The following is a 16,434-nucleotide window of genomic DNA, read 5'->3' as shown; positions in this document are numbered from 1 at the left end:
TAAAGAGAATATATTTAATATAAATATAATTTCAGTTTATTCTAAAAATATATATATACATCATATATATATATATATAAATTAAAATTTAAAATTATATGTTTAAAAAAAATTAATAATGTATGAATTTTACTTAATTTAAATTAAAAAACTTAAAAATGAAAGAATTTTAATTGTCATAATGACTGGTTCTATATTCTAAAGCATGTAATAATCTTTTTTTAATAAAAGCACAACCGTCCGACCCGCACCAAAAAGTCCGACCCGAAACCCATGAAAAAAAGGGGTATTTTGGTAATCCAGAACAGAGATGCGCAAGAACTAGGGTTTCACCGCTATAAATGATCATGATTTCCCGTTTTTTGCACTAGCTCGCCATTCCCAACTCTTGCAGCAAGCAAAAACCCTAGCAGGTTTGTTTATTATATGAAATGTGTAGGTAATAGTAGGGTATTAAATTGAGTAAAGCTAATAGATCTGGTGTGATTGGTGTTTCAGGGAAGGAGTGTTAGCTATGGCAACAGTACCTGGGCAGTTGATATGGGAGATAGTGAAGAAGAACAACTCATTTTTGGTGAAACAGTTCGGCAGGGGATCTGCTGGCATTCAGTTTAGCAAGGAGTCGAACAATCTCTACAATCTCAACTCCTACAAGCATTCTGGTACTCATCTCACGCTTTCTTCATTTTACAAGATTCCTCATTTCTTTAGTCACTTTGATCCCATATAAGAATTGGGTTGTCCTTTTATACCTTGTTATGATGGTGATATGAGAAAAAGAAACGATTTTTTAAAATTTGTGTTTTATTTTGGCTTGTGTTTGGTTACTGGGCGTGTGTGGCAGTGTGGGAATCTTGATGTTGATGTGTTTCTTGCTATTTTTGGTGTGGGTTAAATAGGGTTGGCAAATAAGAAAACAGTCAGCATTCAGCCAGGAAAAGACCAATCTGTGGTTCTTGCTACAACTAAGACAAAGAAACAAAACAAACCTGCGACTTTGCTTCACAAGTCTGTCATGAAGAAGGAGTTCCGCCGAATGACCAAGGCTGTGGAAAACCAGGTAATTTAGTTGTATTTGCTAATCTCATTTGTTTTTATTTAAGTGTTCTTTCCTGGATTATCATTTTACGGTGCCTTGATTATTTAGGTGATTGAAAAGTTATGAATGTTCTGTAAATTCTTCAAATGGATTTGGTTATTTGATTTTATAGACATGAATTCTGTCTCATTCAGCTGGCAAATGAATGCGTGCTTTTGTGTGACAAAATCACTTGCTGTTTCCTCGTGCTTTTCAGTATTGAAACAACATGTTTTAAATATATCTATTTAATCTATTATAATGAAACTTTGTATAAAACGTTAGATTGTATATTTCAAATAAATGGATTTCCTAAGTCAAATGTGGGTGAATATTATTGGTAATGTGGGTGAATATTATTGGGATCCTTTGCTGTGATGAGCTCTTACGATGTAAGAACTCTCACGTAGGGTCTCTCTGTGAAATAAACTTTCTATGCTTGTCTTCTGAGCTCATTCTATTTAAATTTCAATATCATGTGTCGTCTATATTTTTCTATTGACTTGCTACTGGGTAAATATGTTTCAAATAATGTTGTTTCTCCTGATTTCTACTTGTGCTACTGAGTGGTTCCTCATTTGATTATTTGCTTTTGTACATCTTTCTACAGGGTTTCACTCTCATTTTTTGTAAGATTTTGTAATCTTTTTCTACTTTTTTTTTTCTAAGTGTTTCCAGATGTGTCCATGGCATGTGATTTTTTTTTCTTTTGAGAAACATGGCATTTGATTTTATTGGGAATTTCATAGAGCACTAGATTTTGAATAAATTGAATATAATGCATTTCTGGAGTCCATCTGGAAAAATGATGTTCAGTTCCCTTTGCGGTGATGAGCTATTAACATGTAAGAAGAACTCTTTAACGCTGAGTTTCTTCTATGAAATATACTTGTTACGCTTGGCTTCTGAGCTTCTATCAAATAGTGTATCATTCACAAGTATCTACTGTATCATTGAGTGCCTACCAATTGCATCTGGCTTGATATGTATACCAAATGTGTTACGGTTTCCAACTATTATTCATTTTCTTTGTATGACCTTGGCTAGACCAAGTCAGCACAGTGAGGAGCTCACTACTAATTTAATCAGCCACCCTTCTGAGGCTTTGCTGTATTCTTCAGTAGATTTAGGTTGTGTTTGACTGTTTGGTTATTCATGTGTGCCTTGTTACAGGTTGGAGATAATTATTACAGGCCTGATTTAAAGAAAGCAGCTCTTGCAAGGTTGAGTGTTGTGCATAGGAGCCTGAAGGTTGCCAAATCTGGTGTCAAGAAGAGGAATAGACAAGTTCAGAGGCTCAGTATTAGGAAGTGAGTAGTAAGTTAAGCGGAAAGGATGTGCTCTGTTTTTCTCCTATTCATAGACAGTGAAAAATTCTCCAACCCTGGTGGCTTTTATTTGAATGTTGATTTATGTTTAGATGTTGAACTATAGAGATTGTTATTTACTCCGGATAATTTGGTTTGTGGTATTTTATATTAACTTTTGGGCATTGGGTTTTGATTAATGCAGTTTTCTTTTGTTTCATATGTATTTTGGATTTGCAAGCGTGAATACGAAATGAAGATAGAGAAAACTAATAAAACATTCGGCAATAAACACGTGAACCAGATGAAGCGACATTCGTTTTGGTGGTGTTTACTCAAATCCGTGGAGCCACTAGCGTTTGCCAAAAACCTTTTTGGTTTATAGAGTGAATAATTGTAATGATTGAGATGATTATAGATCCACGACGTTTTTGTGTTTTTACGAAAAGAGAGAGCACTTGCTGGTGGAAATGCGGTTTATCCATTCGGGAAAATTCCTGAATTAGATTACTATTGTTGAAAATTCAGGTTCATCTTTCAGGATGGAAAGAAGGATATTCAAATTGTTCCTCCCTCACAAGCAAGCCTTATCTTCCTTGAAATGGGATGCAAGTATGACACCCATTGTCATTGGAAAGGACTCCAAAAGCTTCTTTTTGTTGCACTGCTGAAGCTTAGGTGGAGCAAGGCGCAATGTTATTGTCATCACTCACCACAAGCTATGTTTCCATTATTGAAATGTTAGGTCTAATGTTGTTCACTTCATACATTATTTGCAAATCAATTTGCTACTATTGACAAGCAAAAGCTCTTGCTGATTCAAATGGCTACTGCTCTTCCTGAGCCGGTGGGAGGTGAAAGTCACAGAACCCTCTAGAACAGTGCAAATGAGTCCGTGATAAACCCTTTCTGCATAATTTTGCCCTGGTCTATTCTCAAGATCAAACTAGTTTTCACTTGAAATATATAGGTAAAGGGAACTTGCAAGTAGCAATTCATATGATCATGGACAAGGACAACCATTGTTTCTTAAGATATTGAATTCATTCTTATTGATCCCATTATTCATACCAGTCCATAATCTTCAAAAATAAATAAATAAAGTGCAAAGGGCATCATGCTAACTAAAGGGACTAACGAGAAAAATATAACAATCATATAAAGATGTGTAAGAATTAAGTTATTAATATAAAAATTTCCAATCCGACAAATCTATCCAAGTGTCTGCTCATGTTGTGCATCAAAAATATGTTCTTGGGCTTTCTGTACACATGAGAAGATATGCAAGTAACAACCCTTTGCATCTGCAGGCTAGTTATCTTTCAGTTTTACCGAGTTCTAGTATCCAAAATATGCCTGGAGAAATCAAGATGAGCAGCAAGTGTTACTTTGATTGACAGGTTTTCCGCGGATGGGCACTGTAGTGGGTCTAGCAGCAGGAGTGGCTGCTGGCTGACTAGACATCCTGCAACAAAATTTGAACCAGAAAAGAAAGGGTGAAAAAAATGCTGTGATAGCCAACTTTCCAATGGTTGGAATAAACTATCAAGCAGTTAAAAGAAGATTTAAGTGTTATCTGAGACACAGAACCTAACATCCTGAAGCAACATTGGTAGCATTAATGAAGACTATAAGCTCACCTTTTCTTTATATCTGCAGCCATGGTCATGAACGCATCCTCTACATTGGTAGCATTCTTGGCACTAGTTTCCAAGAATGGAATACCAATTTCTTCTGCAAAAGCCTTCACAAAAGGGGGGGAAAAAAAGAAAGAAACATTTAGTTCTATGTCTGGATTTGATTCATGATACTGATATCAAAAAGGTAAAATTCAACGTCTATGATACCTTGGCAGTTTCATTGGACACCACCCTCTTGGAGGTTATATCACATTTATTACCAACCAAGAGCTTATTAACATTATCTGTTGCAAACTTATCAATTTCTTTCAGCCATGTTTTGACATTTTTGAAGCTTTCTTCATCTGTGACATCAAAGATAATCTAGCAAAAAATGGAGACAGGCAGGCGGCATCACATAAAGCTACTGGTAGAGGACAATGTGAGAGATATTCATCCAATAGCAATGACATATCTACATACAATAATTCCATGTGCACCCCGGTAGTAGCTGCTCGTAATCGTACGAAATCGTTCTTGACCAGCAGTATCCCACTACGCGGAGAATACGGAGAATCAATAACTGTACATAATTTCTTGAACAAAAAGTAGACTGTGGAATACTTACAATTTGAAGTTTAATGGTCTTTCCATCTTGCTCGACTGTGCGGATTTTCTAAGTAATAACAGTAAATATTTGTGAAGACAACATAAATTGTTACAGCCCTGACTGATAGAAAATAATAATGTTGCCATACTTACAAAGTCAACACCAATAGTACTAATGTAGCTTTCAACGTAAGAATCGTCCTGAATAGCATGAGAATCAAGTTAGTCAAATCATTTTTATGGATAATAATCCAAATAATTAAGCTTTCTAACTTATGATTTAATAATACTAACATCTCAAATAAACCTTTTTGGAAACAAAATAAAAGAGCTAGACATGTAATCACCACAAAAGGGGTCGTGTAGAAGAGAAAAATTGAAAGCACAGAAAAAAAAAAAAAAAGAACTCCTAAAACTCAGAAATGCTCACCGCAAATCTCAGCAGAAGGCATGACTTGCCAACTCCAGAATCCCCAATGAGCAATATCTTGAACAGGTAGTCACTGCAAAATCATTAAACCCTTAAAAAGATCAGGAATCACTCAGAGATCTGCAGGAAATTATTGGTCTCTGTGCTTGCCATACATTTACCCATCTTGTTTCATACCATAAGTGATATTTCTTGTATACAATCACATTGTGCTTTACATCTAAGACAACATTCTCTCCCTTATAAACACAAAGAAATAAGTTTCATCAACTCGTACAAAAAAGCATTCTATCCCATAGTCATTGTAAGCATCTAAGAAATAGATCCATATAGAATCAGCAATTTTTCATTTCAGTCGTACAATCACACAAACAAAGCATAAGCCACCCAGTATCCGAAATCCCATCCATATTAGCCCAGCTGAATATTGGATTGAATCAATAAATATACACAAGCCCAGATATCAAACTCGCATAATTTTGATATGTATATACTTCTATATACATGTATAATGCGGATATGTTGTAGATATAATAAAGATGGAGAGATCAAGATCATACTATTCAGGCATCATGGTTGATCCTAGGAAGGGACTGCTATTAAAACCTGGACGTATTTTAATCGGCAAAGATTTCTCAGAGAGGTTGCGGAGAGAGAGAAAGGAGGAGCAGAGAAATGCTTAGTTTCTGGTATAAATAGTTAAGAGGAAGAGCCAACCATAACTAGACTTTCGTGATATTGAATGTTTCTTCACAAGCTTATTCGCCTATTGGATTTAATTTGGTATAAAGGTAAAATTTCCCCCTCGAATTGGTTTCAACGGTCAATTAATTCTAAATTCCTGAATTAGAATTGATTAATCACAGGCTTAGGTTTCGTTTGAAAAGAAATCATAAAATTCAATTCTTCCAGGATCAAAATATTTTTAATTTGATTTTAATATTTTTTAAATAATTTTTTAAAAAAATTCTTTCACTTATTAAGTTTTTAAGCATTAAAATTAATAAAAAAATAATTAAATTAAAATTTTATAAAATTTTTATTTTCAAAAGAAAATTGAATAAAATAAATTAAAAAAATTTATATTTAGTCCTTAAATTTTATTTTCATTAATAATTTCATCATCACATTTTACTTCTATTAACAAATTGATCTCCATGATGAGTGAATTTTGAAGATGAATTTGTTAACAAAGTAAAATGTAAGAACAAAATTATTAATAAAAATAAAATTTAAGAATCAAATCGTTATCAAATTTACACTAAAGATTAATTTATGAATTTTTTTAAATTTTAAGGACTTAATTATAATTTACCATTTATTTAATTAATGATATTACGATAAGAAAACTTGATCCTTTTTATGCATAAAATGGTGCTAATTAATAGATAATCAAAGTGTTAGGTTGTTAACTTAATGAACAAGAATTTTGACCCCTCCAATATATATATATATATATATATATATTCAAACAATGGGGGTATTATAAAACCAAGCAAGCAATACATAGAAGGCTGAAAAGTCAAGTTAATGAAATTAGTTTGATATACGTGCGTATTAGAATAATTCTTTGGTTTCTTTTGGAATATAATATGTTACTTGTCTTAGTATAATTCTCTAACCATATATAAAATACCAAAACCAAATACATTTGTTTCTCAAATTCCAGCCAGCAGCACCATTGCTGCTCAGGATTCAAGAAAACATAGCAAACGTAACAACCATGTCTGTCAAGAAAACGCTTCCTCTGAACAACACCACAACTGCTGTTGTTAAGGCTAACAATGATCCTGTCACAGCTAAACGTAGGAGGTTTGGTCGATGCTTTTCGGCGATGCAGATACATATCCAGCCAGGGAAGTCCCTGAAGGACCTGGATTCTAACAAGTTCAAAGCTGAGATCAAGAGATGGGCTAAGGCTGTTGTTGCATATGCCCGCCAGGTTAGCGATCGTTTTGGAAGCTCCAGAAGAAGTGGTGATTCATTTAGGAACTCTCGTGATTCGTCACAGGGCTCTTGCTAGGAATTCATTGTTTTTGTACATTTTTAATCCTAACTCTGTTGTTTTTGGCCTGATAAATGTAAATCTATCAATGAAAACATAATGAATTGATATTGTAAAATTCCAAAAAAAATTCTTCCACTTGTAAATTTGATTGTTACATGACTACTAAATCATTGATCATAGCAGTCCTGCAAGAAGAGAGAAGAATCAAATGGGAGTTTCCATGCTAATTGTAACTATCAATGGTTAACAGAATATATAAAGTGTTGTTATTCAGGAAAAAGGGAAAGTAAAATCTGGTAGTTTTAGACTAAATCTTATACAAAGGAAAGAAACCCCATGACACAAAATTCATCTAACTGATTCCCGGCGACTATCAAAATTCATAAACTCATCTCCATCTGTTCTTGGTTTACTGATCAACATCCTCACATGGTCTTATTAAGTCCAAATGTCTTTCCTTTTCCAGAAATGCTTTTCAAAAGCTGTTTAGAATACATGCCCTGTGCCTGTGTTGCATTCTTCACTCGGTTGGCTCTTACCCAAGCAGGTTCCTATTGAAGAAAGAAATTACATAATGCATATGATTCCTTTCAAATGCAAAATTAAAATGCTATACCAAAGAGAACACGAACGTGGAAGAGCGAATATTGATATGAGGATTGGCATAAGATGTTGTCACCTCAGGAAGAAAGCGAGATAACCCAAACTTAATCAGCAAGAGGATGTGCTCCAATATGAGAATTGCAGCCAGCCCAGGCTCTATTTTCCATTTTCCCTCCTTGTCATATAAGCATACTAGTAGTGCAGAGTTGGTGCAGATTGACATCACGATTAGAAACTGAAGTTCGAATGGATACCCCATATTAGCAACAACAAACACTGAACACTTGAGGAGATAAAAACAAATGTGCCACTAGTGAAGATTACATCAAATTTCAAGAACTGATGAAAAGAAATTGATCACAAACAATATTGATGATTAAGAAAGCATTAGATATTCACTACTAAGGAGAAGCCAGCATTCAAAGAGATAAGCATTTAATTTAACTCTGGATAGAGCTACCTACTGTGACAGGATCCCCGACAACTAATAGGTAAACAATTCTAGAGAAACTTATGAAAGGGCAGATCTTTGCTTGTTGCCCAAAGAAAATAAAGGTTGAAATTCAGTTGGACCACTAATTTATAAGGAATGAGGATTCTATAAGAACACACACACATATATATGGACACTAAAGCATAAAAATGAAATACAATCCATGTTCAAACTCTATAGCGTTCACTATACATGCCTGGTAAAAGTTCACACATTAACTGCACTTCCAAAATTATTTACTACCGCTGCAACATGAAATTGAGTAGATTTCACGAAATCAAGAGGCCAGAGTACCTGAAATATGTTTAACCAAGCTCCAATGGTGGCAGCTGCACGAGGAACCGGCCTTTTCAACATGGTGAGTAACTTCAATGCATCTGTTCTAAGTTCTGTGAAGCTGTTCTGCATATGAAAACTCAACTTTAATTTATAGTAGGACAATCTAAACAGCATTGACAACTAAGTGAAAGTACATAAACAACATACCACAGCAGCAAAGGCAAATGCGAGGGGGAAAGCACAAGCGAACATCATGATCATTCCAAACTGCAATGTTAACTGCAGAAAGTCTGCACACAGTTTTTTCTCCTGATCAGCAGAAGAATGGTTTGAAACTGATCAAAAGGTTTCTTTGGCATTATCACCTAGATTTGAAATCTATCAGATCTCTCATCATTTCAAGGATGGGTTAGCTACAAGAATCTACATCCACAAATCAAATTAGAAGAGAGGTTTATATCAACCAAACCACATTCCTAATTAGGGTCTCCCATACCCACCCTTTGCTGTCCTTCCTGAAAAGGGCTTATTTTAAATGCCAAAGGGACAAAATGAGTTGTTGTAAATATCATAGGCTTGAAATTTCTCCATATATCATTTGGAATTGCAAGTGTAGAGCATATTACCATCAAAAAGACCATCTTCTAGTTCTTCACCAATACTTGCAGAATATGAAGGTTTTAGGTACTCTTTCTCCACCTTGGAATTGAACTGGATCTTCACATTTGATGGTTGATTCTCCCGTTTTTTCTTATTTCTTGACATGGAAAAGAAAATAAATCAAATGTAAATTTAAGGAATAGTCAACTTTGAGGAGATAAAAAATTCATGAGGGAAAAAAAATGCTTACCTAACAGCCCTATATTTTTTATAGCTGTATTTGAGATAGGGTAGTGAATTCTCCAACACATTCTCCAAGATCTGGATAACATTTTTCACTTCAAGAGCACATTGATCTAGATAATCATCAGCAATCATAATAAATTAAAGAGAATCAATCACAACTTTATACCTGATACACAATCAGACGCTGAATTAAAACCTGGCGAAGAGTCTTGAAGTTGCGATGTAGAAGGGCATGATAGAAAACTCCTATATATGACTGCATAAAATAAAGGCCAAAGACCTGCAACATAAAGTTAATTATTGATGCAAAGTTCCATCCAAGGAAGAAAGTAAGTGAAATGGATGTACCAATTTACACTCATTACTTTGTAGACCAAGCTGTCAGCCTGATATTCTGTGTTTTCATTGTTTTCATATTGTATGAGCTTCATTGATATCTTGCCCCCAATCTTCGTAAAATACTGAATGAGAACAAGATAAGCAGCTGTCAGCCCAAACCTGAAGACCAGAAATACAGAAGTGTCATTGTATCAAGCAATTTCACGCCATAAATCCAAGCTCAGAAGACATTGAAGTAATGCAGAACAAGGAGTTGAATGAAATACTAGTCAAATATCATGTAATATAAGTTTTCTGATGTCCATCTTCTACAGTACTCTGAATCAATAAATGAAGTTCAAATTCAAGTGGAAGGCAACATCTGATGAATTTTCATCCTAATTTAAAGAGCAAATGCAATATTAAACTATTTTCTTTTATTTCTGGTGGTAAGATGTGGCCTTTATTTCATTCACCAAAAGCAGAGGAAGAGAAAAAGGGAAGCCACATTTTGTTGCATATAGTATTAGCACTCAATAAATGGCAAATTCAGACCCTGATCCCAGTAATCAGCTTTCGTAAAGCAAACATGTGAATTCAAAACAATAGAAGTTTGTGCTATTGAAAAGAAGTGATTGCATTGAAAAAACAATGGCATTTCCTACACTAGCAATAGTTGCAAGGTGTAGATGGAGTAACTCAACATATGAGAGGGAAGTTGCAGCATTTTCTGTGTAACAATACTCTCTTCTAACAAGAGTAAAGTCAAAGGCTAACTTTTCGGCTTCATATAACATTATTCCAAAAGGAAAGATGAAGTGAACTTGATAAACACCCTACAAACAGCATTACACAATGCATTCATGAAGGAAAAATGAGTAGGAGTATCTTATCACAATTTAAAGAGAAGAGAAGGCATCAGTCTGGAAGGGGGTATCTGATGAAACACCATATGTTGCATGGCAAAGCTTGCAGCAGTCCAATGTTTCTTACTTCTCTTTTCAAAGCCTTTTTTTATATATATTTTTTATTGTTGTTTTACACCTTAATGGGAAGAAAATAGATTTACGGATGGAGTTAAACATTCAGCACTTACAGACAAAAATATCACTATATTACAGAAAAAATCAACATAGTTTTAATGCCAAATCAGGACTACATCTTTTTTATTTTCTGTCTTTTCTGTTTCTCTTTTTGAGTGGGTTACTTTGACATTCAGAACAAAATTTTGCATGCAATCCATCAAAGCCACAAATGAGATATGTGTAAAAATCTAGGAATACCTATGTCCGAACAGAGACTCACAAAGAAAAGATACGAATCAAGAGGTTTCAAAACAAAACAACTATAGAACTAACATCAACATTGATAATGGAATCATATACAATGGAAAAAGTATCAAAGGGATGAAAAAGATTGAGTTATTGGGACAGGTAGGGAAGAGGAAAATATACTTGCAAACATACACATGCATGCAGGCATGCAATTATACAAGCATATTTTCTCAGCCTAAGACAATGAAAGCATGCCAACCATGGAGTAATAGCACTGACATAATTAAGGACGAATGAAATTCCTGAAGTTGAGAAGCTACAAATTGCAAATCACAAACATGACATAAATTACAGAAATATTCAAATAACACAAATTCAGAATCTTACTTCATCACATCCGAATCCATAACCTCATAAAGATGAGCATAGGCCAACTCAAATGGCAACTGAAGGCAGATGATACTCAAAATAATGATGGCATTATTTCTAAACCGCATGAGATACCCAAACCATTCATGTCTTTGATACGCTTCTTTCTCTTTTACTTTATCAATCCCCAAATTTTTTACAAGTTCTAGTGGTGACTGTAAGGAACTCCATTCCATGCCCAAAAATTTACATCCTTGGCCAGCACTAGCTGAATAATGTATCTGCCATCTGCACCAAAAAAGTGGAATTAAACTAAAAAGGGATTTAATAATTACTAAAACTAAAGAAAATTTAATAATGAAAAAAATGACTACATGAAAAATAAGGAAAAGATAAAAAAAAACAAAAAAAAAAAAAGAAAATTTTCACAGTAAATGAGGTTACCTGGCTAAAAGGGCAGAGTTTTTACGTTTCCAGAACTGGAAAAACAAAACGGCCCATAATATTATGCTTATAAAGAATACTGGGAGAACTAGGAACTGCAATGATCTGAAAGTGAAAAAAGAAATTATCCAAGCACGAGTAATTCACATGTACTGTTACACCAGATGCACCAGCACCTATCATAAAAAAAAATACATTAACAGCCAAGAAGCGTATCAAGAGATAATGAGGCTTACCCAAAGTCAACCAAATGAATGATTACCCCATACACAGCTGGAAAGAGCATCCAACGTGTATACATACGAAGGAAAGCAAAATAGATGGCAATCTACCAAGCATAAATTCCTGAATCATAATCCATAATTAATAAAATGGACATATGTATCTAGCTTCATTTACCTTCAACCCAAAATAGGAATACATGTCATCAATTGGCTGGTTTGTGAAGTTCCGCCAGTTCAGTACCCAGCTTCCCAGAAGCTCCTTCCTCTTAATTTCAACTACAAACCAATGTTCATTCAAGTTTAGAATTTACATCAGAACTACTGGTAATTTGGTAATAAGTTAAATTTATCATACCATGCAGAGGAAAGACTTGTTTAACAATGCCTGCAGATTCCAATCTCAGCATCAAAGATTCCCCAACTTCCCAGAGATATTCTTTGCTGTCCCATTTTAACATTGCATCTACCTTGCTCTTGTTTACCTGTAAATTTCAGTTTGACTTTTGTGTTGTGATATAAATAAAGTAAGAAACAGAGTATAAGTTCATCAAATTACTCTTAGACATAATCAAATGGAATATATGGAAACACTAAACAACCTAAGCATATGTGACACTAACAGGAACTCCTTGTCCCCTTTGAAGAGGAGGGGGTCAGACCAGGTTGTGATGTTGAGCATTATGACACCCAGACAACACTTTATTCATTTATATTTTGAGGTCCTCCAACCCCAATCTAATGGAATTTGAACCTATGAGTCCATTTCCAAGTGCGAAAGGGCATCCCCTTGAGGAAACAAATTTGATTTTCAAATTTATTGATTGCAAAACTGAGCCCTTGTGTGTGTGTGTGTGTGCATGTGTAAAAGAGAAAGAGAGAGCAACCAATAAAGAATTAATAAACTAATATAAAAGATCTTACAATCCCATATAACAAATGATGGTAGCACTCGAAACGTTCACACCAGCTAAACAATGAGCCATCTGGTTGTCTCACGAATGCTTTAACTTCCTCCCACTCAAACTGTAGATCCATTCCTGAAATTAAAGTTAAGCATAGGCCTAATTCTCCCAAGTGCACATACTTTGCTACAAAAGATATGCAAACACTAGTACTTAACATCGAGGATAAATAATCAATATAGAAGCATCCTAATTCACCTAAAATGGGAGAAGAAAAAGGGAAAAAGAGAAGCCGCCAATTTAGGAGCATTACAATGGTTACCACTTACCAATATAAGTAAGCTTCTTCATTTGCAACTCAGCTGCAGCTTTCCCCAATGTCTGTAGAGGTGCTGCCAACTGAAGGAAGACAGACTTAGCGACTAAACTTAAGCATGGCAACAATGCAACTACACAGGATTTGCCAAAAGAATTAATTGATAAATATTAATATGATCATCATCCCAACGTTACATGTTAACATGTAATATGCAGCAAAATACAAAGATGTCACTAATCGAATATCCATATGACATATTTACTTTAATCCACCACAGAGCAAATGATAAAAGAAATGAGAAATAGCTAGGTAAAATATCATGAATTAAGACTTTGTTGGTCCAACTTTCATAACAATCTCACACAATATATGTACATAAGAATCAGTAAGATTTTAAAAATGGAGAGTGTGCAGACAACCTTTTGAGTATCAACTAAACATTGTTGTAATTGAACCCTGCAACTAGCAAAACTTTGATTTAAAGCATTTCGATCCAGATTGCTTAATTTACCCTAAAAAATAATTGGAAAACAGGCATGTGAAGGGCAAAACTGGTGTTATAGTAGTGAAAGGCAAGGCATGTTTCCACATTTTCCATGTCGTTAATTTTGATGTAAAACTAACGAATTTGGATGGAAATAATTTAGATAGAAATTTAAAATTAAAAAGTTAGGCACCAAGGGGAATCCACACAGTGTTAATTCACAAAATCCCTTTTTACAGCTAGAAGCCATTCACCCAATGCGTAAGGCTATGAGAAATGCATACAAAACTATTATGAGAGTCCCACAGCAGCAGAAGATTAAAGTTGAAGCAGCAATTTCTTGAAATCACGAAACAGCCCAAGTAGCATAAGTTGTCTAACATTGAAGCCTTGCCCACCCTTAACCCCCCTCGCAAATATTAATTAAACCAACCACCCAAACAAGCAAAGAAAAAGAAGACATGAATGGTCCTCTCAGGCTCTCATTATGGGAAAAACAAAATTTGCAAAAGTAACCGAGACATAATTGGCATTGGAAAATACATATTAATTGCAAGTAGTGGCATACGGATAATGAAATCGCAACATCGTACGGAATATCATGGAGGATTTTAAGAACAATAAGGAGACATGTACAAGAAAACAAACCTTGATGAACTCATCTGTCAGGCCAAGAGCTCTGTCTACTATAAATCCCACATTCTTCAACTCCTTGACAAGAACCTCAACGCAGTCACATTTCTTATCTTCTTTCTTCACAGTAGTCCTGGGGACCACCACGCATATCTCAAAAGCAGTTTGTTTTTCTCCATGATCATTCATTTCCAATCCCACTCACCCCTTCAAACCCAAAATTGACAGAAGAAGTGACCAAATAAAGGGAAAATTTTACAGAAGTTCCAAGGATTAAAAGAAGCTTGAATCAACCAAATAGGCGATTCATGGCTGATTTGGCACAAAGAAAATGATAAGCCAACATGTTTGCCATTAAATAAGGAAAGTATTAATTAGCAATGGTGACCTTTTAACTAAAACCCAAATGAGTTGCTATGTTCACAACCAACCAACCCTGATGCCACAAAATAGATCAGAGTTTCTCTTGAAATGGCTCAAACAGAAAATGGTATTTTTTTACCTTCAGCTCAAAACAAAGCTAGAGAGATCAATATCCACCAAAATGATAATATGGGTTCCTGACAAAATAGCACATAGAGAGAGAGAGAGAGAGAGAGAGAGAGAGAGAGAACGAGAAAAGGTGACTGAGAAATCGAGTATAAGGGGAGGAGCTTGTTGTAATGGAGAGGAAGGAGAGAGAAAGGGAGAGACACGTGGAATTGTAGAAGTTGATGGCTGTTTCTTTGATTTTTGCTCATAGTTTTGCCGCTTTGGGTGAAATCTAATTGTAATCCATTTGGTGAGTCTTTCTATGCATCCTTCGATTTTGTAAAAAGAAGAAATTGGAAACATTTTTTCCACAGTTGAATAATTATGAATGGTGGGTGATAGTGAAATGCTGCAGCCATTATTCTTTTTGCACTATGCATAAGCATCCAAGTTTTCAGGCATCAAAAGAATCCATATATTTTTTATTTGTTGTTGAATTTTGTATTTATTCCTTCAATCTTCCCTTCATGGCACTGATAGAACAACTCTTTTAAGTCTTACCACTTGTGAAATTCTTAGCCTACATGACATTGGATGAGCCTGCAGAACTCGGGTGGAGAATGGAATTTCAAGAATCAATTTGGTTGAATTCAGACCAAATTTAAAATTTTGGTAGATATGGCTATTATTAAACTATTAAAATTAAAGCCGTGCTGAATGAGTTTCTCTTTCACCTTATCGAAATTCCAACGTTCATTTCCCTCGAAAATTCAACCATACAACATAACCATTGAAGATGCCAATATTTTGGCATTTTTACCCTAACAGAAACTTCTTGGTCAAATTAATTATCTCGAGAATCCATTGCCCTGTCGAATCAAACGATCCACCAAAAAGTAGCCATAAGGGACACAGTTTTAAGCAACTAGACCGCCAACAATTGCTATAATCCAATCATACTACTTTATGAAATAGTTACAGAATATAATCAAGTAAGATGTACCACTATAATTCAACCAATAAATAAATTTCTGGTTTTTTAACGAATTCCGAATTTGGCATGAATAAAATTATTGAAATGAAAAGATTGACCATGTCAAGCAGAATTCAGCATAATAGCATAAGAGAGTGAAGTCATAAGGAATCAATATCCATATTCATGAATATCTCACTAAGAAAAATAGGCATTCCATTCAACAAGAAAGAAAATCTTAATGAAGAACAAACAAGATAATTGGCATTTCATCATGATATATCCCATTTAAGTAGGAAGGACCAAAATTAGTACGTGGTAGGAAACAAACGTGCAGAAAAGTTGGTACTGAAGTAACCTACAAAACAAGCATGGAGGCATAAAGAAGGCTCGGCACAGATTAGCCATTTGAGAGAGTCCCATGAATGAACATTGTTTTGCAGTAGAGATGCCATTAGATTTGATGGCACAAGTAGAGTTATTTCCCACAAAGAAGGGGATAATGCCAACAGGATCTAGTTAAACAACAGAATCATATTAGAAAATCATTGCTTGAGGGTTCAGAGAAGAATTGGATAACCCAAGCTATTGACATCTAAGAGGATTTAAGTCAAAATGACAAGCCCACCAAAGATCATAATAATACAGTAAAATAACAAGAACACACACAGGAAGGGAACCCTAAGAGCTGCATTGCATTGCCAACAAAATAAAAAAATAAAATAAAAAATAAAAGAAGAAGAAGAAGATG

At 34.7% G+C, this 16,434-nt stretch overlaps 3 protein-coding genes and 2 non-coding genes across 9 annotated transcripts in view; 3 read left to right on the top strand and 2 right to left on the bottom strand.

Annotated features, from left to right (window-relative positions):
* The window catches only part of LOC110665809 (60S ribosomal protein L28-2), an 87,720-nt gene extending 85,115 nt beyond the window's left edge, over positions 1–2,605 (top strand). The window contains exons 1-4 of one of the 2 annotated variants that reach the window (XM_021826078.2): positions 259–413; positions 499–662; positions 900–1,060; positions 2,252–2,605. In XM_021826078.2, coding sequence (XP_021681770.2) covers positions 515–662; positions 900–1,060; positions 2,252–2,392 — 450 coding nt within the window. In that variant the 5' untranslated portion in view covers positions 259–413; positions 499–514 and the 3' untranslated portion in view covers positions 2,393–2,605. Of the gene's footprint in view, positions 1–258; positions 414–495; positions 663–899; positions 1,061–2,251 lie in introns of those variants that run through there. The other variant, XM_058149051.1, reaches the window with a different exon arrangement.
* LOC131181276 (small nucleolar RNA R24) lies at positions 1,447–1,533 on the top strand. The gene has a single exon (XR_009149902.1). It is a non-coding gene; the product is annotated as a small nucleolar RNA R24 (small nucleolar RNA).
* LOC131181275 (small nucleolar RNA R24) lies at positions 1,900–1,992 on the top strand. Its single transcript, XR_009149901.1, has one exon. It is a non-coding gene; the product is annotated as a small nucleolar RNA R24 (small nucleolar RNA).
* Positions 2,606–3,519: 914 nt separating the features above from the next.
* Positions 3,520–5,869, bottom strand: LOC110665808 (GTP-binding protein YPTM2). The gene is made up of 8 exons (XM_021826077.2): positions 5,604–5,869; positions 5,044–5,116; positions 4,767–4,814; positions 4,633–4,680; positions 4,488–4,559; positions 4,233–4,388; positions 4,026–4,129; positions 3,520–3,850 (listed from the first exon to the last, which is right to left on the bottom strand). The coding sequence occupies exons 1-8, from the start codon at positions 5,615–5,617 to the stop codon at positions 3,751–3,753; spliced, it is 615 nt and encodes a 204-aa protein (XP_021681769.2). The 5' UTR covers positions 5,618–5,869; the 3' UTR covers positions 3,520–3,750.
* A 1,397-nt stretch (positions 5,870–7,266) lies between these two features.
* LOC110665810 (anoctamin-like protein At1g73020) lies at positions 7,267–15,075 on the bottom strand. 4 transcript variants are annotated; one of them, XM_021826080.2, is made up of 16 exons: positions 14,255–15,065; positions 13,133–13,202; positions 12,823–12,938; positions 12,257–12,383; positions 12,077–12,177; positions 11,914–12,005; positions 11,678–11,782; positions 11,252–11,521; positions 9,638–9,770; positions 9,439–9,552; positions 9,277–9,347; positions 9,053–9,183; positions 8,634–8,716; positions 8,442–8,549; positions 7,731–7,889; positions 7,267–7,602 (listed from the first exon to the last, which is right to left on the bottom strand). In XM_021826080.2, the coding sequence occupies exons 1-16, from the start codon at positions 14,426–14,428 to the stop codon at positions 7,477–7,479; spliced, it is 1,980 nt and encodes a 659-aa protein (XP_021681772.1). In that variant the 5' UTR covers positions 14,429–15,065; the 3' UTR covers positions 7,267–7,476. The 4 variants fall into 4 exon arrangements, 1 of the variants encoding a protein (XP_021681772.1); XR_002497030.2 differs by lacking the exon at positions 7,267–7,602 and having other exon boundaries at positions 7,747–7,889; positions 8,442–8,544; positions 8,634–8,735; positions 14,255–15,075; XR_002497031.2 differs by lacking the exon at positions 7,267–7,602 and having other exon boundaries at positions 7,747–7,889; positions 8,634–8,735; positions 14,255–15,074.
* Between the last annotated feature and the right edge of the window lie 1,359 nt (positions 15,076–16,434).

The sequence above is a fragment of the Hevea brasiliensis genome, chromosome 6 (genome assembly GCF_030052815.1).
Source record: "Hevea brasiliensis isolate MT/VB/25A 57/8 chromosome 6, ASM3005281v1, whole genome shotgun sequence".
Taxonomy (NCBI): Eukaryota; Viridiplantae; Streptophyta; class Magnoliopsida; order Malpighiales; family Euphorbiaceae; genus Hevea; species Hevea brasiliensis.
This window is presented reverse-complemented; position numbering and strand designations above follow the sequence as displayed.